This window comes from Parasteatoda tepidariorum, chromosome 3 (genome assembly GCF_043381705.1).
Source record: "Parasteatoda tepidariorum isolate YZ-2023 chromosome 3, CAS_Ptep_4.0, whole genome shotgun sequence".
Lineage (NCBI taxonomy): Eukaryota > Metazoa > Arthropoda > Arachnida > Araneae > Theridiidae > Parasteatoda > Parasteatoda tepidariorum.
Genome location: NC_092206.1, coordinates 31040653 through 31064777, shown reverse-complemented (window position 1 = coordinate 31064777; position 24125 = coordinate 31040653). Strand labels below are relative to the sequence as shown.

General features: G+C 28.9%; 1 protein-coding gene across 1 annotated transcript in view; it reads right to left on the bottom strand.

Moving 5' to 3' along the window:
* Positions 1-10564: 10564 nt before the first annotated feature.
* LOC122268768 (uncharacterized) overlaps positions 10565-24125 on the bottom strand; it is a 27026-nt gene continuing 13465 nt past the window's right edge. Inside the window, exons 2-3 of the mRNA XM_043039052.1 lie at positions 16793-16847; positions 10565-10626 (exon numbers count right to left, since the gene is read on the bottom strand). Coding sequence (XP_042894986.1) covers positions 10565-10626; positions 16793-16847 — 117 coding nt within the window. The remainder of the gene's footprint in view (positions 10627-16792; positions 16848-24125) is intronic.

Genomic DNA, 24125 nt, shown 5'->3' with positions numbered 1-24125 from the left:
CTAATGACTTAGTATGATTCTAATATCAGAAATACAAGTAAGTAAATAAACAAAAACTCTTTTTTAGTTTAATTTTTGAGTTATGAGTATTTTTGTTTGATCATCATGAACATAATGTTACTATTAGGATTTCATTTATAATTTTTTAAAAACTTAGACTTTGCTAGTAATTCTATGATGAATTTTATTACCTATTAAATTTGAAGACTGATAGTATTTGATTTTTCAATGTATTATAAATGTATAAACATATTATAAATTTATAAACATATTTAAATATACAATTGTTTCAATATATTATAATTTACAATTTATTTTATATTTTAATTCGAATACAATCTTGCCATTATTTGAGTTCAACGATGTTGTTTTGCTGGTGTATGTTGGTACATTCATACCTTTTTTCACATTGCGATATAAAAAAAAGCCTATTGTTTAAAAACTCAACATTGTTGACTGATAAACTAGATGTTATATAACTAGTAAAATTTTATCAGATTTATATATTTTTGTTAAAACTGAGCATGTCACTAAGTAATTAATTTAACTAATATATAATTTGTTCAAATAACAAATTTATATAAATGTATACAAATTTGTTCAAACGAAAAGCTATGTTTGAAAAAATTAAAAGAAATATTAATATTTAATTTAATTTGTACAAATGTTACATTCTTTCTTTTTCCCCTAAAAAAATTCTGACAATAGCTAGCTCAAATCTAAATAAAATGTTAAAAACAGTGTCAGGAAAAAATGTAATTAATTTAAAAAAAAAAAAATTAAGTTTAAGCCTTGCATAAGAAGCTTTCTTAGAATAAGCAAATAGACCACGCAATTATGTTTACAAAAATGTAAATAATTTGTTAATTAAAATTAACCATAATTAAAAATTTCAACTCTTTAAAAGAATGCTTGAAAAGTCATTTTACAGAAATAAAACTACCGTACTTTTGTGACAAAACTGTTCTAGTNTTGCCGTGAATTTACAAAATTTTAAATTTTTTGTTTGAAGGGCATTGTATTTGGTCTAGGGAAAAGTGTTATTTTAGTTTTAAATTAGTAGTAACATGTTTAATTACCCTTTTAAAGAATGTAATTTTTGCATTTTCATACAAAAATCTCATCTCTCTCTTTATTATTATTTTATTTTAAGTACTCATGGTCTCTGAAAAGTTTAATATTTGACTGTTGTTAATTAATTTATTTTATTGTTACAATTTAAGCTAAGTCATGTGCAAACTTGTTCTGCAAATTTTTTTTTTTCAGTTTTAAAAGCTTTTTTCTTTCTTTAAAATATTCTCATTTTAATCATAGTCGCCAATTGAATTTATAACATTCTCTAATCTATAATTCTAACATTCTCTATAATTGGTGGCAAAAAAAAGTCTAGGGTGGGTCTTGGCTTTTTTAAATAATTTTTTCAGCACACTTCTTTAGGGAGCTTTTCACATTAGAAAGTTTAAAAAATAAAGGAAATGAACCATTATTGTTGACTAAATATTTGTCAATAATTATGTATTATTTAATAGGACCAACACTTTTCAATATATTCCTAGACAATTAGGGCTATATTTTAAAGATTGTGAATTATCAAAAACGCAAATGCATAATAATACGATGTATAACTGAATAAAAAAATATCTGAAAAGTGTGCTTTTCCTATCTTTAACTTTTGAAGCCAATCACAACATGAGAAAAAATTTGGTAGCATGACATTAACTTAACTTGTTATGATCAGTTATTAACTTTTTTTTTAATGTATCCTGATCCTTCAATTATAATCAATTTTTTGACAGGAGCCTTAATAAAAGACAGTTTTTAATCAAAAACTGTAGTTTCGAAAACAGTTTTCTGTTGAAATTCTGAAGATGGTGTTTGTTTTTCTTCATCCAAAGTATCTCTTCGAACATATTGCCTTAAAAACATTAAGGAGAATGTAGTCAATATTATTTCGTATTATTTTTGCACTAAAAAAAAAAAAAATGATTCGAGTTTTATTGAAATTGAAAATCAAAAATAATTTTTTACACACTTCTTTTTCCTTCGGATAAACATAGTTTTAAGTCTAAGAAAAAAATTTTTTTTTCTGGTATAATTATACCTGCATAAATTATGAGTAGATTTTTATCTAGACTTTTGTATTCGATGAAGAAAGTAAAACCTTGTAACGTGAGTTTGATTTTCCCCATTTTTTTCAACATTTATTATTAATTTTTTAAATTTCAGATTACATTATCTTGAGAAATTTGTTTCGAAATACGCATTTCTCTCATGTTGGCATATTCCTTGTACTGACATAACAGTAATGGCTAATTCAAGCATTCAGCCCCATCTCATCACCATGATGACATGGTTTTAAATTAAGTCTTATAAAAATCATTTTCCTTGAATATAAATTTTTTAATAAGTGACCTATGTGCTTTTCAGAATGGATGGTGTTTTCAATAGAAATGTAAACAATAACAATCTTGAGCTCGGCACCTACTCTAGTTCCGGTTAAAAAGTTTGCAGCTGCTTACTACATGTTATTCTGATAGGCGATGCTTTCAAACGGATAATTTTGTTTTCAATAAAAGAAGTAAATTAGATAATTTCTGAGCTCAAATCTGCCGTATTTCATAAGGTATTAATGTTATTATGTAATTCTGGGGAGTTTGGAGTAAAAATTTGTTTTAGTTATTTTGTTATTTATTATTAAAAAGGGTGACATGGTTGCTAGATTTTGAATAACACGCTTTTTTGGCAGTCTTGATTTGGCCTCTTTCCATTTGTTTATTACTGTTTGTTCGTATTGCAATCTGTGCACCATCTTACGTTAGTGTTAACACTTTTAGTATTGTAAACACAAGTATTGTTAGCATTGTAAACATAAGTAATAAGTAATCAAATTCATTGCTTGCAAGAATCTCAAAACACAATGATGCCAAATGGCTTTGAAATACAACTGAAACAGTAACCCGGAAATTTAGGCAGTCCCGAGCTTGCAGCGTTCCCTAGTGTAGAAAACACCATCCATAGAAGCGACTGATTTCCGTGATTGTCATTCAGATTACTAGTCGCACATATTTAATCGCTCAGACGATACTAGGGCCGTGGTAGCAGGGCTAAAGAGAAATAGAAGGGCTGGTTCACTCCCTTGAAGAAACTCTCGCCGCGCCAATCCTCCTATTTTCTCTAGTGACGTCACTTTGGCGCAAAGCTCGCACTTTTACTTCAAGAACAGAGCGTTCGGCCTTACTAGCTCTAACTAATATTGGAGCATTTCTTTTTGTGACATATTCTAAGACATTTGTTATTTTCTATAATGACTTTCCTCAGTTTTTGCCGTGAATTTACAAAATTTTAAAACTATTAACGAAATGCCAGTTCAGTTTGCGCGATTGCAACTTGCAAAAAATCTGATAGAAAAACAAAAGGAAAAAATATAATTTTCAGCGTGTTCCCTAAAGTAAATGAACAACTATGTAAAGAATGGATTCCGAAATGACGCAGTTAATATAAATAAATTTCCTTCCCCTTCAGGTCTATGTCTAAATTCAGGAAGTGGCCTCACAAAGGAGATTCCCTCTGCAGAAGATCATCCTCAGGGCTGTTTCCCAGACCGTCGCCAATAGCCTATTGTGCAGCTCCAGAGTGACCTAAATAAAGTACCTACCAGACGATATTATCGTTTTTTTTTATTTTTTTTAACAATCTTAATTAGTGTGATTTATGAATCACACATCTCGATTTGTATTAGTGCAGTTTTGGAAAACGAATTTGGTGAATCGATTTCGAATTTAATTTGAATTAACGTTGTTTGTAGATAGCACGTCACGATTTCCAAGAGATTTATCGCGATTCAATTAAAAACATNTCACAAACTCTAATACAAAATTAACTAGAAGAAAACACCTGAAACAGTAACCCGGAAATTTAGGCAGTCCCGAGCTTGCAGCGTTCCCTAGTGGAGAAAACACCATCCATAGAAGCGACTGATTTCCGTGATTGTCATTCAGAATACTAGTTAAATTCGCATTTGCGGTTGTTCTGCTTTTATTCATTGTGAATTACGAATCGCACATATTTAATCGCTCAGACGATACTAGGGCCGTGGTAGCAGGGCTAAAGAGAAATAAAAGGGCTGGTTCACTCCTTTGAAGAAACTCTCGCCGCGCCAATCCTCCTATTTTCTCTAGTGACGTCACTTTGGCGCAAAGCTCGCACTTTTACTTCAAGAACAGAGCGTTCGGCCTTACTAGCTCTAACTAATATTGGAGCATTTCTTTTTGTGACATATTCTAAGACATTTGTTATTTTCTATAATGACTTTCCTCAGTTTTTGCCGTGAATTTACAAAATTTTAAAACTATTAACGAAATGCCAGTTAGCGCGATTGCAACTTGCAAAAAATCTGATAGAAAAACAAAAGGAAAAAATATAATTTTCCGCGTGTTCCCTAAAGTAAATGAACAACTATGTAAAGAATGGATTCCGAAATGACACAGTTAATATAAATAAATTTCCTTCCCCTTGAGGTCTATGTCTAAATTCAGGAAGTGGCCTCACAAAGGAGATTCCCTCTGCAGAAGATCATCCTCAGGGCTGTTTCCCAGACCGTCGCCAATAGCCTATTGTGCAGCTCTGGAGTGACGTAAATAAAGTACCTACCAGACGATATTATCGTTTTTTTTTATTTTTTTTAACAATCTTAATTAGTGTGATTTATGAATCACACATCTCGATTTGTATTAGTGCAGTTTTGGAAAACGAATTTGGTGAATCGATTTCGAATTTAATTTGAATTAACGTTGTTTGTAGATAGCACGTCACGATTTCCAAGAGATTTATCGCGATTCAATTAAAAACATATATCTCGATTATTAATGAAATATTTACTCACTTTTTCCAATTTTAAAATGATTTTCGAATTACTAATCTTGCGTCGTGTATTTAAACCTTTTGTGATTGTTAGTCGGGTATTTTTTAGAATCTAAAGCTGCTGGCTTTCCGCATTAAAAAAAGTATGTTATTAGTACTTTATTATATTATTACTATTAGTACTTTATTTACGTTGCACTACAGCTACACGTAACGGTCAATGGTTTATTTAAATTTGCTATGATCTGGGAAACATACCTGAGAATGATTCAAAAACATGCCAGCACAATTTTGAACCTTTGGTAGCCCGGCGACTTGTGCGAAGTCGAGTACTTTAAGATAGAACAATTAAAGAGGACCTATATCGCACACCCCCCCTCGATTCATAAGCATGTTGATTAGAGTTATCATCCAACTTCTCACAGATCGCTTTTAGTTATGCTTGACTTCAGTGATCTGCTGGGAACCGTGTCTTAACGATCACCGTAGAGCCTATTGAAACAAAAAGTCAGTATTTTTTTTTCCCGAAAGATTATTAGTAAATAAATAAACTGCTTCATACTATGATTTCCAGGTATATACCATAAAATAGGTAAACAAAAAACATTTATAATCTTCAACAGAATAGAAAAAATTCGAAACGCTGTGTACAAGCATTTGTTTCAAACGAATATAAATGAGTATCATCAAAAAACGTCAAGAACTTCTTTCCATGCAACGTCATCATCATAAAATTCTTTTCAAGCAGAAGTGAAAATTATGCTGAAAACTAGTTCCCAAATGATTTGCAATCATTCGCTCGTTGCCAGTTCTTCAGTTCTAACGAAACTCTTGCCGCAATTTATGAAGTTGAGGGTACAGACAGAACTTTTTTACTATTTTCTTTTAGAACGATGCAAATTTTTGCTGCAGTTTATCTACCTTTAAAAATGAATAATTCAGAGTCTCTTATTCAAACTCGCGAATGGATAGGAAGTTCTATAAAACTTTCAAGATCTCCAGAGATCTTGTCTGGAAAAGTTTACTTTACTTGGCTGTCAATAGTTTTTTTTTTCTTTTTCCCTTCACTATTTTTTGTGTTTAAGTTCGCTTACTTTTCTTTGGGTTTCATGAAGCAATATTTTTGATTGCCCAGCTTGATAGCTCCATAAATATTCATCGTCTTGTAAAATGTTCGAATTACTTTGGTCTTAGAAAATTAAAGTCAATATCAAATTTCACGAGAAAAAACTAATTTGTTGCAGGGTTGAGTAGATACGCTTTAGATAATCAGTTTTAAATTTATTTTATGGAAAAAATGCAGTTATTAATGCTTTGTGGTTTTAACGAATTATGAGCAGAAATGTCTAAAGGGAGAATTTATTAGAATGAATTAAAATCATTAACGTTTTAATTTTTTTAATTATTAATTATTAATTGCTTATTCTGTTTTTAAAATTCTGCAGAACAAATTCTTCGCAGGTTTTTTTAATGGTAAGCAGTGTATTAGGAACAAGTTTCATTGCGTAAAGATTAATCTTTCAAACACTTTCTAACGAAGTTTAAATTAATTTATGTACCCCGTGAATTTTTTAATGGAAGTTATTTTGAGAGAGTTAAGGGAGTAAGATTGTATAATATGTTTAAGTATTGCATGAAGAATTAAAATACTTTTTTTTACAAATATAATTACATTTGATTTTCGGAGAATTTTGTTTCAAATAAATAACTTTTAAACAAATTACTAACTTTTTTTTATTTTTATTTTTTATCGTTAAACAGTGCATAAAAAATTCTATTGCTTATAGAATTCCATTGCGTGATAAGTTTATAAATTTTTTTTAATGCATTTAAAATTAAGTACTATATACTTATTACTTGAAATTAGCGATGGAAATTCAGAGCTATCAAAGGGAAAATTAAAAGCTTTTTTTTTAGAATCATAATTACTTTTTTATTTTTACTAAAAGATAGTAACTAATAAATCGATTATAAGCAATGATTCAAAGATTTTCAGAAAAGCACTGGTCTTGAAAACTTATAGAACTTTATAAACCAAAGCATTCGAGAGACTATTTACTTTAGCCAATGTTATTTAAAAGCAATAATTAGTTGAAATTTTCGTTACTATGACGTCCGTTCATTTTTTTTTTCGATTCATGGATTTAATACAAGGTCAGAAGAAAAAATATTATAACACGTATAAGTTTAATTTGTTTCGTATTTGTAACATTCTTTTTCTTTAAATTTTAAGAGGTATTATGACATATTATAACATTCGTTATCTTAATTGCTATGAGAAAAAAAAAAGAGAGCAGCCTATTAGTGTGGTTGCAAATCAATTAATAGGTGAATCATTGAATAGACAAATTGATTTGTGACAAATTAAAAAAAGTTTATTAACCTATAATTTGTATTACGACACTTTACACCCACAAATGTTTATTTTGTTGCTTTTGTTTTAATAGCCTTAATTATGATTCAGAGCAAAATCTTCGACAGACAGGCCTCAGCACAGATTACCACAAACAAAAAATTTGATCATTTGTTGTTCAATCGTATTGACATCATTCTTATTTAACCCCCACTGCGCAATTTATCTTCGTTACGTCTGACTACTAGTGCAGCTTTAAGGGGAACTCCTCTAGCCTGAAAGTTGGGGACTGTCTGCTGCTATGGTAACAAGCCAAAGCTCATTTTTAATGGGGGTGAAATGGAGGAAAGAAAGTGTTGATTGGCTTACTACTCACAACGAACTATACTAAGATTAAGACAAAACCTATTCACCCTCACCCCCATTCGAAGTGACCTTTCCTCGTAACCATAGTACCCGCCAAGACGCGAGACGGGTGTCTGGAGGAGTTCTCCTATAAGCCGCACTACACCTTCTCTTTTCAAGGAGATGTTGGTCGAACCCGGAGTCCTACAATTTTTGAGTAGATTACAACTACCTTGTGTCAAAAAAAAAAGAAGAAGAAAAAAAACTATATATTATATATATAGCAAAATAAATAAATACAAAAAAGCACGAAGAAAATTAAGAAAAACAATAAGTTTCATTCATTGCGCATAAGCTGCAAGTAAATAGAACTCATAAAATAAGTTCAAAATGAAGATAAAACAAAGGAAAATTACAGACATATAAAAAAAAGGGGGGAAAAGAAAAATAATAATGAAAATAAAATAATAAAAAACTGGAAAAGCAAATAATAATAATAAAAATCCGAAAAAAAAAGGATAAAATTTTTAAAAATTTTTATTTTTATTAATTACAGATACATGAAAAAAGGGGGAAAAAGAAAAATAATAATAAAAATAAAATTTTTTAAAAATTTTATCCTTTTTTTTCGAATTTTTATTATTATTATTTTCTTTTCCAGTTTTTTGTTATGTTATAAAATCATTNGAAACAATTTTTTTCTTTTTTTAAATCAGCAGTGGGGACAAGTGAGGGAATGACATATTGGTATATTTTAATTACCTAAAATAAATAAAAAATAAAAATTGATAATTTTATTTTTATTCTTTTGTTAGCTTGCATTCCGAAGTACACTTTCCCTGAATTTTTTTTTTTCGCAAACTGTAAAACAAACATAAAATGTACTAGGGACATGAAAATGACTGTTTTTGTGAGAATGACCCATATATATATATATTACGCTTTGCTTTATTTTACGTTTTCATGTAAGCTCTGTTAAATAACTAATAACTCACAAAATATGCACTCAAATAATTGCGGATGATTTTAGGGTGAATATTATGAGGCCAATGAAAGAGCGATAATTCTAGAATACCCTACGTTTCAACAAATCCCCGGTTCCTCGCTAACGTGGGCTTCATGCTCGAAGCATTGAATCCGCCATCCAATAATATTCAGATTCTCAGATCAGATTCTGAAAAAAATGAATTTTCTGTGAAAATAATTGCCTCCTAACAAAATTGTTACTTTTAACATTCCTCTTTTCATTTGCCATTTTAACGTAACTGAAATTTTAATATGCTCATTTATTTTATTTATCCAAACTATTTAATAAAATCATTACAGTCAAATATGCAGTTAAATATAGCGAAGTATTTTAAATTCTTTTTTTAAAACAAAAAAAGGTTTTAAAGATTATAATATTATTTTCAAAATGACATATTTCGGATATAACTTTAATTCGCAGTTATTTCTTTCTTTAAAGTACGGATAATTTTTATCCTTTAACTTTAAAAATATAATATCGTTTATTTTTTAAAGTAAGGATAAAAATTAGTTGTAATCTAGTCATTATATTTATACAATATCATTTTTCACGGTTCACATTAGTAATATTTTTCGGAAGCAGTTTCATTTATTTAATTCATCAATAAGTAAAGGCATTTATAAAAACAAAAGCCAGATCATTTTTCAAATCTATTCTTTAAAGTAATATACAAAGAAATGAGCTTAACTAAGGGAAGTCACGCAATTATTAATGAATCAAATTAATCCAGTCGTAAAATGTATCATATTTTAATTTGGATTCATTGTTAAAAATAATAATTTTAAATATCTTCAACTGAAAAATTTTGAAAATCCTGTATGTAGTCAAAACGATCTGTACAGTGTATTCAGTAATGGTAACTTACAATATATATTTTTTGAATCCTTATAAGACATGAGAAAAAGAACTCCCAAATAAATATTAAAGCGAAGAAAGCGAAACGATATCGAATTTTGCGTAATAAGAATTTAATAAGCGAAATACCTAACAAAAACTGGTTTGATTGTCTGTTGAAATTAGTATCTAGTGTGTCAGGTAATCGCCTTTCATCTCTTTCGATTATTCTGGCATTCAAATAGGTTCTGATGTTTCATATTACCTTCCTAAATAGTTTTTTGTCTGTTTTCTGAATTCTTACTGTCCATTTCCCCCTCACTTTATTTGTCTGTGATTTTCTTTGATTCGAGTTTTGTTAGTGTATATTTTTCTTTGTCTTCATTTTTTAACATGGATTTTAAAAATATATGTAAAACGTGATCGTTACGGAACACCTTGCAAAATTTAACCGTAATTCAAGTGGAAAAAGACTTCTGTCTTTTGCCCCAATCAAGTGTAAAATTTTTTTAGGATTTGATCAGAAATACTTTCGAGTTAAAAAGCATAAAAATAAATTTTCTTTTGCCGAAAGAGAGTTCTTAAAAACGTTTATTATTTTTTTTAATAAAAAAATAAATTTTTCAGTGAAAATTAGTGAAGTTGTTGTGGCAACAGATGAGACACTAGAAAAGATGCTTTACCTAATTCTATTACTTTTATATAGTCATGATATTGGTATTTTGTCTTTAATCATTTTAACTGCCTTTTTATATTTCTTTGTGTTTGTGGTAATTTTCTGCATTATTTCTTAGGATATATATTTTCGGTTTAAAATATTCTGTATGTTAACAATTATTTGATATGATTCAAAACATATAATAGGAGCACAGATACAATGAACTGGAACACTAATTCGGGCATGCGTGTTTTGTGTTTTTGAAAAAGTAAAAATGTATTCTTGAAAAAAAATGTAATTATTGTGTGGTCGTAGAAAACTAAGACATTTCCTTTATCACTGAAATAAACTAAAATTTCATCCATTTATTGTCAAAAGATACAAATTATAATGGCCTCTATGTACTTGTAATTTAACTTTCCAAAATGATGACCAAGGAATTTGCGGAGAGTTTATCAGCATGATGTTTCCTCGTAAATTGTGGAAATTAGCCACCATAATCGACTTGTTTGTCGGAGGACGGATTATCATTCAAACTTGATAATATTGCTGTAAAAAAAGAATACATTTTTTTTACCTCAAGTATTTATCGTTTCTAGCAATCAGCATGCTTAACACCAACTTTTTCATTACCAGTTTGAGAAAATGGACAGTGCAATGAATTAAGCTTTTGATTTTATGTACATTTTGTTATATATTAAATTTTTTTGAATAACTTCTAGTATTTGTTGAATTTCAACTTTTAGTCTCAAACATTCTCTTTTTTATATCGTTGACTAGTTTCTTTATTTAGTTTTTTTGAATAAATTGTGCTATTCAAATTTTTCAGAATTTAGATTAGATTTATAGGTACTTTTCGGTTAGCCGGACAAAAATGAAAAGTCACCAAAAACTGTTGACCTCTGCCAATTTAATTTATTTATTAAGCTCATAAAAATTAAATAAAAAATAAATGAAATTAAAAAGGGAAAGAAAAATAGTTGAACTTCTTTGAGCCCGGCTAACCAAATATAAATAATATTTTATAAATTTCTGAAGAAATGCATACGTTGTAATCTCTCAACGAGCTCTTTCTTAAAATAAATAAACCTAATTTTTTTATTTTTTTTTTAAAAATAAATAAATAAATATTGGTACTTTTCTGTTAGCCGGGCGCAAGCGTAAAGTTGCCAAAAAAATGTAGACACCTGCAAACTTTCTTTTTACTTTATTCTTCTAAGCATACAATAAATAAATAAAGTAAAAAAAAATCTAAAAAAAATTCGTTGAATTGTATTGCGCCCGGCTAACCGAAAAATGCATAATATTTTGTAAATCTCATAAGAAATGCATATACAATATAATCTTTCAACGAGCTTTTTCTCAGATAAGATAAAGCTAATTATTTACTTTAAATTTGTTATCTATTCTTATTTTATAACATTTTATAACCGTCGATGAACTGCCGACCCAATTGTGGGTTTAAGACTACCAGTATTCAACTCCGTATCCTTGTAATCTTGATCCCAATCCAGAGAGCTCTTGGTTCAGTACCCCCAGAGGTTTTGATTTCTTATGGGAACATGGAGGACTTTGTGACCCGAAAGATTTGGCGCGCATCAGTCACTATTTACTACACGGGGAGTCTTTGGCCGTCGGGTAACGAATCCACGATCTCTTCGACATGGGCCCTGTGTCTTACCAACCAGGCTATCCTGGCCCTATTTTTTAAGATTTTATATTTATTTTATAACCATCGTTGAAGAGTTAAACCAGTTTTGGGTTTGCGACTACTAATGTTCAACTCCGTAGCTTTGTAATTTTGAACCAATCCAGAATACAAAGAAATTCCTGGATCAGTACCTCCAGAGGTATGATTTGTTATGGGAATATGGAAGACTTTATGACCTGACAGATTTAGCGTGCATCAGTCACCATTTACTTACTTCGGTTTTGCAGGGATTGAACCCATGACCCCTTGGACATCGGCCCAGTGCCCTACCAACCAGGCTATCCCGGCCGTGAATTTTTATTTTTATTTTTAAGATTCATCAAAATGGACGCTCATAAAAAAATAAATGAAATGAAAGAAGGAAAAAAAAAATTAAAACAAAACAAACAAACAAAATAGTTGAATGTTTTTGCTCCCCGCTTAGTTAAAAGTACTTAAAATTGACTTATTTCTATTAAATTTTTAAAACTTAACTTTTATTATGCTAACAAGGAAAGTATACATCTGTAATATCTGCATTGAAAGAAAATTAAGTTTAAATCAAATTACCCGGTTAAAAACTTGGATAATATAAAACTTGCCGCTACTGCTGCTCCTCAGGTAACAAATACCTCCTTTAAGTTTTATTTCATTTAATTTTAAATAATAAAACTTCTTAGATTCGTGGCATAACAAATCTAAAAAGCTTGGTTTTGTGGTGGTCCGGGTAAACAATTTGCCTTTAAACTGACAGATCAGGGTTTCAAATTCCAGCTGAATTTCCCCTCAAGAAGAATTTATATCTAAAAGATTGATAATTTTTAATGTTTTATGTTATGTTTTATCTATGTTTTATTCAACACATAGATGTTTATTTTTTAAAAAATTTCAGTTAATTTTTTTAGGAAATTTAAGCTTTTAAAAAATGATAGACGTCTTATTATTTTTATTTTTTTATTAAAATAAATGAATTATTTTAAAAAATAATTTCCATTTAATTTTTTTTAAATTTTGACTGATGTTTTGTAATAAAGTAAGTTTTTTTGATGTTTTGGGATAATGTAAGTCTTTATTAAATTTATTATGAAAATGAAAACAAAATTACACAAATCTTGTAAAAAAATATGTATTAACAAGAAAGTTTGTATTTTCAATGACATAATTTATATAATTTTACGATTCTTTTCATTATTATAATTCTTTTATCAGTAATAAATACTTTTTTTCAATTTATCCTTTCTATCTATCTTTCTTAGCAAGACATCAGATAATTTTGTTTATACTTTCGAAATGAAATTTAATAAAAGCTTAAAATATTTGTAACAAAATAAAAGAAATTCAGTTAGACACATGAAAAAAATTAAATTACGAAATTGCAAATTAACTTACACAATTTATATATATATATATAATATATACATAAAAGCATGCAATAAAAGAAAGAAAACATTCACTAAAATGTGGCGTTAGTCTCTTTCCATGAACTTCCGAAGGTAAATATAAACTAGTACATAATCATTAGTCAAAGCTCGTAAGTTGCCTTTGATTGACTGTCTATAAGTTCAGACGGAGAAACAATGAGAGAACTTGCAGAAACGATCATTCTCGAAAATTGGAGCTTTTTGTCCTTGCTATAGATTAGATTTTAATGAACTACTTAAAGCCGATTCGCGTCCTTTGCGTTGTTCGTCTTAGTTTCTGGATTTGTCATTCTTTTTTCAGTTTTAAAAAGTAATTTTCAAGGCAAGAAATTGTATAAATCTTATGCTCCTTTATGTTCAACTGAAAATACTTGTATAAACCATATTGTTTTGAAACATTTTCAAATTCAAACGTGCAAATTCCTTTGATATGAAGTTGTTTGAAACCCAAATTAATAAGCATTATTTATTTTGCTTGGACGAAATGATTAGTCTAATTTTAGTTCTGAAAAAGTCCTAGTTTAGTATGGATTTGAATTAAAAAATTCAATTTTATAATCGTATTTTATTAAAATACCGTTTTCATCATAACTTCGCGTAAAAGTAATTTTCTTAAATAAAAAAAAATAAAATAAATAAATAATCGAAGTAAATTTAGTTATAAAATAACAAAAAAATATTTAAATACCTAATTTTAATCAGATTTTAAATTACTCATACTCTAAAAATCTTTTGAAAAAATTTCGATGCCTTTTATACAATTATGTTAAATACACATCTCTCTGTATTTTTTTCATAAATGTAGAGACAGTACGTTATCACTGTCCTTAATAAATATGCTTAAAATCCTTAACAAAATCTTAGAATTTAATATTCAGAAATTAATAGAAAACAAAAACATAAATGAAGAGCTTAATGTAAGTATCAGCTACGAGACATTTAAAAAAAAAAATGAGATTTGTCGGGGAAAGTTCTTATTTCAGCTTTATTTAAATATATAACATTCATTTACATTGCAAAATATATTCATTCCGAAGATACTCAGTGGAAGAACCGGCTAAGTGACATTATTATAATATTCATTGAATGGAAGAACCAGCTAAGTGACATTATTTGAGTATTCATTGGATGGAAGAACCGGCTAAAGGACATTATTTGAGTATTCATTGAATAGAAGAACCGGCTAAGTGACATTATTTGAGTATTCATTGAGTGGAAGAACCGGCTAAGCGATATTATTTTAATATTCATTGAGTGGAAAAACTGGCTAAGTGACATTATTTGAGTATTCATTGAATGGAAGAACCGGCTAAGTGACATTATTTGAGTATTCATTGAGTGGAAGAACCGGATAAGTGACATTATTTTAATATGCATTGAATGGAAGAACCAGCTAAGTGACATTATTTGAGTATTCATTGAATGGAAGAACCGGCTAAGTGACATTACTTGAGTATTCATTGAATGGAAGAACCGGCTAAGTGACATTATTTGAGTATTCATTGAATGAAAGAACCGGCTAAGTGACATTATTTGAGTATTCATTGAATGAATGAACCGGCTAAGTGACATTATTTGAATATTCATTGAATGGAAGAACCGGCTAAGTGACTTGGCGACAAATAGTCAATAAACAACCCTAGAAAATCTCTTGTTTTGTCTCGAACGCTTAGGCGATGTGATGAAAAGAATTTGTGAAAACGAAAAACTTGAAACAGCAGCTATTAAATTAATGAAAAAGTTTTTTTTTTGAATCAATAATTAAAAAAGACAAGAAAAAATTACCATTAAACAGCTTAAATATGCAATTATTTTGTTTCTGGTTCTTACTAGTTTCAGACGCTCAGCCCTAATAAAAATTTAATTTTCTAAGCAAAGTCGCGTTGAGAATAAATAATATTTCAAGAAAGTTTATGTAAGTACTTTTGCAATATTAGTGATAATAAGCATTAGTTTTAAGAATTTGCGCTGTTTGCAATTTCAATCAAAAACACTTATGTCTTTTTTACATTTTCATAATCTAACTTTTATTCAGGATCCTTTATTTTCTAGACAAAATGCTGCAATTTTGAGGTCCAAAATAAAATTATCTTAGGATGTTACAAATAAAGACGTTAAAACGTTTTCTCTTTCTCAATTCATTTCCACGAAAAGCAATTTGCTTCATCCAAATGCATTTCGTTCTAGGAAAACCATTAGAACACCTACGCAGGATTTATAAGGCTATTTTTATTATTAAACTTTAACTGTCATTTTGGACAAAGTCTAATAGGAGACATCACCAGAAAATGGGTGGGAAAGGAAGAAATCCTTTTGTAAATCTAGGATTATATAACTCTACTATTTTTGCTATTCCTGGTAAAAAAAGAAAGGTTTTTAGCTATTTTTGGTAAAAAGAAAGGTTTTTATTAGACTCCTTTGAAATGGAAAAAGAGCGAATGACACATAAGTAGACTTGCAACAATGTGACAAATCTCTTACTAACAAAATTTATTATGTGCAAGTACTAAAAGTATACTTACTTTATGTTTTAAGCTCATGAAATGAGTTGTGTTGTTGCTTTATCAATTACGTAATGTTCATTTTATTGTATGAGATTTATTATAGATAAGAGAAAAAAAAGGAATGTAGTTTCAAAATTATAATTTCCAATCTACTCATGAAATTGGTCAATATTTCAAAATAAGCATTTTCATTATCCTTTTTTAAAGTGGAAAATTCTGTGATATATTGCAATAATTCTCGGCCTTAATTTAGATTTTTAGAGTTTAGATTAAAACAAAGCAAAAAATGTAGAAAATTGGGATTCGAAACCAATGTTCAAGTAAAATAAACTGTTATTATTAACGAAATCATTCTTTTTCCTTCTCTTTTGAGAGCAAAGAGGGTACTAAAATTATCAAAAACGAGTTTATCTGTGAGATAATATGAGCATCCATCCGTCTTTCAGTTTTATCTCGCATGTAAGCTTTTTTATTTATTTATTTTTTCGTGCTTTTCCTCACCATACGTGTAATGCAAAGTAATGCAAATGCGGGTTGTCCCATCCAAAGATTCTCCACGAAAACTAGCCTGTCTAAATCCTTGATACAGGATTCCCCTTGTGTTCTTGGGTTGAGTTCAAAATGACAAGGTCACGGAGTGGAACGTTGGTAGATGTTTCGAAATATATATATATATACACTCACATAATAATAGAATCATAAAATAAAATATTTTTTTTAACGGGAAAATCTGAAAATTCTCTTTAGGACACACTTTTTTACCACAGTGATGTTTCGAAATAAAGAATAATCATCTTAAGATAAAAATACACACACGTTATTAGAAGTAATCTCTCTCTCTAATGTCATTTTTAATTATTTGTGTTATCAATGCTAATTGAAATTAAACATTTCTTTCTCTTTTCTTAAGTTTAAGAAGTTCGTAATTGATTTTAAAATACTATGTTCGAAAAAGAACAGTGACCATGACAGTGCAATTTTGAAAAATTATCCATGCTTCGAAGGTATCTAGAGGACGTGTAAAATCAAGCCAAAGAAAGTAACTAGACAGTCTAAAGATAGATATACAGAGAATGCTATATTAGAACCACAGGACATACCTTCAGTCATTAGTAACACTCCATATGTGATTGGTTCTTCACTTAATAACAGAACCTATCAAGAAGAGTTAGGATTAAGTAATATGAACTTCTTCACTTCTTATCTCACTTTACATAATGATCCATTTAAGAAACCTTAAATTCAAAAGAAAAGAAAAAGAAAGAGTACAAAAAATGACCCTTTTTCGAGCATCAACTGTCTCGCAAGTTTTCGGTTCTTTTTTTAATGGATTTTAAGAGTAATCTGATATTAAAGTAGATTTAAATGATGTATAATTGCAAGGTGAGCAAATAAATGAACCATACTTTGCCCGTAAAAACGAGACTATAAATTTGAGGTCAATATCATCTCAAAGGACTAAAGTATGCAAATCAGGCTTGACTGAAAAGCGATATATTTATGAACATTATAGAAACATCTAATGACTTAACTAAAATTAATTTTAGTAAAATCTCTTCAGAAGTTAATTCTTAATTGTATTGTGTACTTCTTGGACAGGTCGATAATGGCCAGATATGTTAATTGAAAGCCCTGACAACACAATCTTCTTGAAAATAATTGAAACAGGTTATATTTACAAGGAAAAAGTTTCGTATTCCACTCAGTAAGGAAGATGGTATATCTGGCGGGAAATCTAAGATTATTTTGGACGACCAACTTGCAAAACACCAGAAGTCTGAATTTCACGATGGGTACACGTCAGCAGTCAGACACTCTCTACAAGTCACATTCCAGAACAATATAAATTCACTTTCTGAAAATAGAAGACCACGCAGTTTAAGGCAGTAAATACATCCAGAATAATCAAACAGGGTTACCACTTCACAGGGAGAATAGAGAAAACCTGAGATATACAAGCATATTAAATATCATCCAAAGTAACAGGGAAATTGCAGGGAATTTCAAATTTTTCCTTACAAACAGGGTAAAAATAGGGAATTTTATTTCTTATTTTTGTCTTTTAAAAAATGCAGACCTCTCAAATCGCAACTTATGAGATATTTAAAGAAGTCAGTTCAGTTATATTTCATTAATTATAGAATTACACGTTTTATTTCTCAAAATTTTTCCAACAATTCAAATTAGCATCGTTATCCTAATGTAACTCACAAGAGCGTAGTGAATGTGTGTTTCTTCTTGTTTGGAATATGTGCTTCTTCTTTTCATTTGTTTTTTTTTTTAAATCGCCGGTTTTTTCTGGGAAATCTGTGGTATATACAAATGGCTGTCTTTTTACGAAATTTCCTGATTCGATTTTGTGATTATGATGTCTGGAAATTGTAATTTTATGATGTTACAATAACAATAATTAGATTCAAATTTTCCCCTATCGCAATATAAATCATTTTCTAACTTGTTACAACTACGACCCCAACCTAAGTAACATAATATTATAAATTAAGTTATTTTCTGATCAAAATTCGTACTTCATTAGAACTTTTATATTTAATTATAAAGTGGAATTCCAATTGAATTACCTTACATTGCTTCCTGTTAGGATTATCCATTAGAAATTTCCCGCGAAAGCGAAGTCTCAATTTCTCCTCGCCGCATGCAATCCTTCATAAGATTTCATTTTCATTGTTAAATATATAATTTAATTCCCTCTTTCAATGGCTCTATTGCACGAAAAGTTGCAAATTTTGGGCCTATGTTGGCTGCATTATTGGCAGAATTACTAAGCAAGTGTTCGATAACGGAATTAATCCTTTTGAGTTAATTTAATTAAAGCAAATGGGAAATTTGTCGCACCTTTTCTCGCAGAGAGTTTAAAAGTTTATCTTAATTTAAGTTTGAATATTGATGTTATAATTATTTTACAATTATTATTTTAATCCAGTTTTATAAGTTAATTCCTAACAGTTAAACGGTAATTTTAGTCTCTTATTTAATAAAATAATTTATATAGCCGTTTAAAAGGCTTTAAATGAATTCAAAGTGCGTATTTCAACTTAAAATGAGCCAAAGACAAGCCTTTTATTCAAGGAAATCTTTTATGCTACCGTTTAAAGGTCTTAAAAGAATTCAAATAGTATTTAATATGTAGCTGCATTTGGTTTTAATTTAAAGTAGCCTAAAATGGAAACTTTATTTTTCGGTCTACGCAAACGCTTAAAGATTTTAAATAAATTCTAAGTGTTTATTGTAATGCCACTATAGGCATTGCATATGGGGAACATTTTTAATTAATCGAAAAGTCTATTTTTAACTTTATTTTTGTTTAAACTGCTTTATTTCCTTAACCACAAAAATGTTTCGGTTACAAGATTATGCAAAATTCTAACGGTCTTTGTGGTGTTTAAGTTGTAATCAGATTATTTAAAATTTAAATATTAATTAATCGGAGTTGGCTTCGTTTTTGGTTATATTATATATCGATAACTCGCCAAATTTTAGATATCTTCCCATGCTCGTAAGTGTACTGTAGCAACTATGCATTCTATGGTAATTGGAATTTCTTGGAGTTAAGAGTGTTTTTTTTTTTTTGAGTTTCCAATGTGGCCCCTCAATTCCCCCTTTAAAACTGTTAAAAAAATTTTTATAAAACGGGACGCATGAAAAAAGTATTTATATTCATTTTTAGTATTTTTATAAAATGTGAAAGAAATTAAATATAATTGACTTAATTTAATTATAATAGGATTAAGAATGATTAAAAATTTAAATTTTTGAAATTAAAGAAATTTTAAAAAACTGGAAAATATGTAATGACTGTAATCGCATCACAATTATTATCTTTGAATGATATTTATTTTGTTTCAGAAAATTTAAGATTAATTTTTGCTTAACTGATTTAAAAAAAAAAAAAACGTTTGAAATAAATTTTTAAAAAATATTGAAAAAATATGTAATTTTAAGTTTTGAAATTTGAATTTCTTCCTCTTATTATTTTGGTAACGAAAATGCTGAAGACAAGTTTTTTTTTTTAATATGACTATTTTCTATTTTTTTTTACAGAAATTAAAAATAGGATTTAAAAAAAAAAAAAAAAAAAAAAAAAAAAAAAAAAAAAAAANAAAAAAAAAAAAAAATTCTTTTTTCAATGTCTCGCAAAAGATTTAAAATATAATTTTTTACAGTTATTGTGTAGTGCAGAGGCTGAAACAATTTGAAAGAATGCCTGAAGTTTTAAAGGAAGTTTCGAGTCTGCATTTCAGAACCTTCTAAGTATTTAAGTTTAACATTTTAATTATGTTTTTAAATTTATACTAATAATAATTTTCACAGCTGACAACAAAACATTTTTCAATTAAAAATTGTACCACATTTTCATCTCTGAGTTTTACAAATTTTTAAGTATATTCTCTGCTGACTTTCAGAAATTTTGCATGAGCATGAAAACTGTTCTCCAAATTTTTGAATTTTTTTTTCCAATTAGTTTTCTGAAAATAGGCTTTTTATTTTCATTGAAGAATATATGAACCCTATTTATTTATATCACATGCAAAGAGTGCTCTTCTTCTAAGCTGCATCATTAGGTGTTAGTGTCAATATTTGACACACGACGAAAATTAAAAGCAAATATTAGTTCAATCTTAAAAGCATGAGTAAATGTACTTTAAGAGTAATGTGTAAAATATTATAAATAATCTTCGTTCACGAAAAAATGTTTCACAAGTTTGTTATTATTTTGCAATTTTTTATCAGGATAAATTAAAAAAAATAATGATTATCATTGCTTTCCCTGTCGAGATGATAAACAAAAAAATAGAAACAAAAGGTGCTTTCATCTATCATTTAATAAAACTATTATTCAAAGACAGTAAATAAAATATAAATAATACTCTCTGTTTTAGAATTCAATCGTTATTTCTTCAAAATTTTAAAATTTTGCTACGATAATTCAGAAATTATGTATTTTTAATAAAGTACCTTTTTGACCAGATTTCGATTTTTTCAAAATATTGTGCTTTAAACTGTAAAAACTGACTCTATGTCCTTAGAACACAAACTAGCAATTAAGGAAATACGCTTTTGTTTAAAAATTTTAAAGCGGCAAATAATGTAAAAATTGTCTAACGTGCAGTTCAAAATTTTTCGACTATTATTTATTAAAATTATAAAAAATAATAATGTTTACTAAAATGTATTTTTTTCCCATGGTATTATCATTGGATAAACGAATTTTATCCTTGTGTGCCAAACTTTTAATTTTGTTTAAAAAAGTTCGAATTATGGCGAAATTATTAAAACCTGAAACTGATATTAAGGGTTCCAAATTTTGCATCACTCTCCTAAACTAACTATGGGGACCAAATTTCTCAGATTGAGACTACCCCCCCCGTACTTTGGGGGTCAGAAATTCGAATCCATCGAAAAAAGATATGTTTATCCAGAAAAAGTTTTTGTATCTGATTTGGTAAGTTAAAATATCGTCTGCACTAATTAATTAGTATATTTGAGGTTACCACTTCGAGCTATTAAGATTGAGAGCTAATACGTGAACTCACAGCTCTTGAATACACAGCTTTTATATGGGACGTAAGCAAGCCATGATCTCGAACAAAAAATGTTCACGTGTATGGTTGCTCATCAGTATGAATGTAGAATACTTCAAAGTGGCTTTTTTCCCTTTCGATTTTTCTTTTTTCTAAAATTAATGGGAATAAATTAATTTTTTCTAAAACTTAAACCAAAAGATTTACAAATTAATTTAAGATTTAAATTTTAAATTACATTCTTGAGAGCAACGAACTGTGAGGAATAAATCAATGAAAGGAATAGAATAATTACTATGAGGAAAAATTACGACGTTAAATTACTTGAAATTAAGAAATTGAAGGTAATAGATATTTTTGTTTTCTACGGGAACACAAAAAAATCTCTGGTTTTGAAGAAAATTATCCGTTAACATCACCTGTGTTCACTTTATCACTGTACACCATAGGTATTAATGGGCTATTGTAGGTAATGAATATCGTTCTTGAGCATACAAGCTATGGTCATGAAGAAAAAAGTTTCACGTTTAATCACCATTACGTGTAATCATCATGTTTTCATCAGTATGAATTTAGGAAACATCAAAAACGTTTTTTTGCTTTAGAAATATACTTTTTTATAAGTCAGTCGGAAAAAGCTATTTTTTTAGAACCCGATTCAAAAGATTTTCCGATAAATTTCAAATTTAAGCTTCAAATTGCATTCTTGAGAGCAAGGAATAGTGAGGTACATAATAAAAAAGAATGAATACTACGAGGAGAAGTTATGACGTTAAATTAATTGAAGAAATAAAGAATAAATAGTAGAAGTGTTTTATTTGAAATATACTGTTTCCTGATCAATCGCAGTTGTTGTGTTTGGTATGGAGACAAACGTTCGAACTTTTTTGATATATATGATAGTCCCTAAAGTGCACTTTACACTGCACTAAAGGGACTATCATATCGTATATTGAGATGGACAGTGATCATTTGCTAAAATGCCCTTTGGTGAATGGAGAGAATCTATGTAATCAATATGCTAAAGGGTTGATTCATGTACTAAAGGGTTGATTCATGCACTGTTAGAAATTTCTTGGAAAAAATGGTTAAATAACATTTTTATTTCACCATATTCGATCAAAACAGTCGAATAACTATAAATTAGCTGGTAATAAAATTGTTGACTGTGAAAAAGCAGTTCATTAACTGATTTCATCCAATACTATTAAACAACCACAATTTTATCGCACCAATTTAGTTCATCTAATGAAAGCCACTTAGTTCCTTGCAGCTGCTGACATATTATAGGCGAGAGGGCTAATCTGTCAATCTCATGATCGACATTCTTAAACCATGCTGCGCTCCCCGCATGGAGTCAAGTCTTAAAGCCGGTTTATAGCGGCATTCAATCTCTCATGACCGACAGAACTAGGGTTCGGGTCCCAACCTTGACAAATACAATATTTCCATCATTCCCTTCATCATATGAATACTTTACAGTGTCCTTCACTTTCCACTGCCCCATTATCTAACGAAAAACTTAGCTCTTATGTCCAGTCAAATTATTTTCGGTTTTGAAACCATGCTAGTTGTAAATGATTAAAAAACCGTGCAGTTTTGTATTTATGGTTTTGTAACTAAACTAGTTGTAAAAGGTTTCAAAACCGTGAAGGTAAAAAAATGTTCCTTACCGTAAACTTTACGGTTAGTCGGATGGACAGACTGCTGCCGGTTATTTCACCATAATTTTAGAATGAAAATTTTAACAGTGTGTATCAGAAAATTACTTTTAAGTTTAATATAGTTTTATGCCCGGTGACAGAAATCCTTCAACTAGCGCTGCAAATTATTGCAGCATAACTAGACAAATTTAAATCTTAGTTTTCTTTTCATATTATAAGAACAAACTAATGTTAATAGGCGGGAGGGAAATTGCTGACATTCATTTTTAATATCTCTCTAAATTTGTTTAAAATAAAAATTAAAAAGCTAACTAGAGTGAATTTAGCAAAGAACAAAAAAAAAAAAAAAAAAAAAAAAAAAAAAAAAAAAAAAAAAAAAAAAAAAAAAANAAATAACAAAAAAAAAAAAAAAAAGTAAAAAATAAAGCGTTTTTTTTGTGCTTGATTTCATGCCTGTTAAAGAATTTATTTAATTATTAGTATGTTTAAACAATTTTCTGAATAAAATAATTTTTGTTTTCAACTTTAAATTAAAATTTGTAAGTTCTGCCTTGGCTGTTCTCCTTCCAAAGAGAAAGGCTCCACCAAAGATAGTGCAGTGCGCAAAGCTAAAATGCAAACATCCCGAATAACCTTCGATATAATGGTTGAATAATCATGTACTGGGATGGAATTAATCATAATACAGTACACTCTCGATTATCCGTGCGCGGATTATCCGGTTTGCGGATTATCCGTGCTCATTCTGGAGTCACACAAAAAATATAAAGAGAAACATTTTCAATATTAAAAAAAAATTGATTCATGAAGTTATAAAACTACCAAATTTTTGGAAGCAATATTCGTTATTTGATTCCAGTATATGGAATATCAGCAACATGGTCAAAGGTAAATTCGTCTACGTTATCACGATCGTGGAGAAAGATGATACCGCTTGATGAACAATCCTCTTCAGATGTTCAAGAAAAATGTGATAACATTATTCTCGAACAAGCAAAAGAAATCTAAGGTATCGAAATTCTTTATGAAGAAAATTTAAAAGATTGGTTTTAAAGTGATGCATGGGAGCCTGGCTTCCAGTATTTGACTGATGAAGACATCGTTATGCTGTTAAATAAAATAGTGATGATAGTAACTGATGCAGAAGATGTAGTAAATGAATGAAATACAATTTCTCATTCTGCTGCTCTGTGGAAACTTTATTAGATTATATGGGAGGATTTGATTAC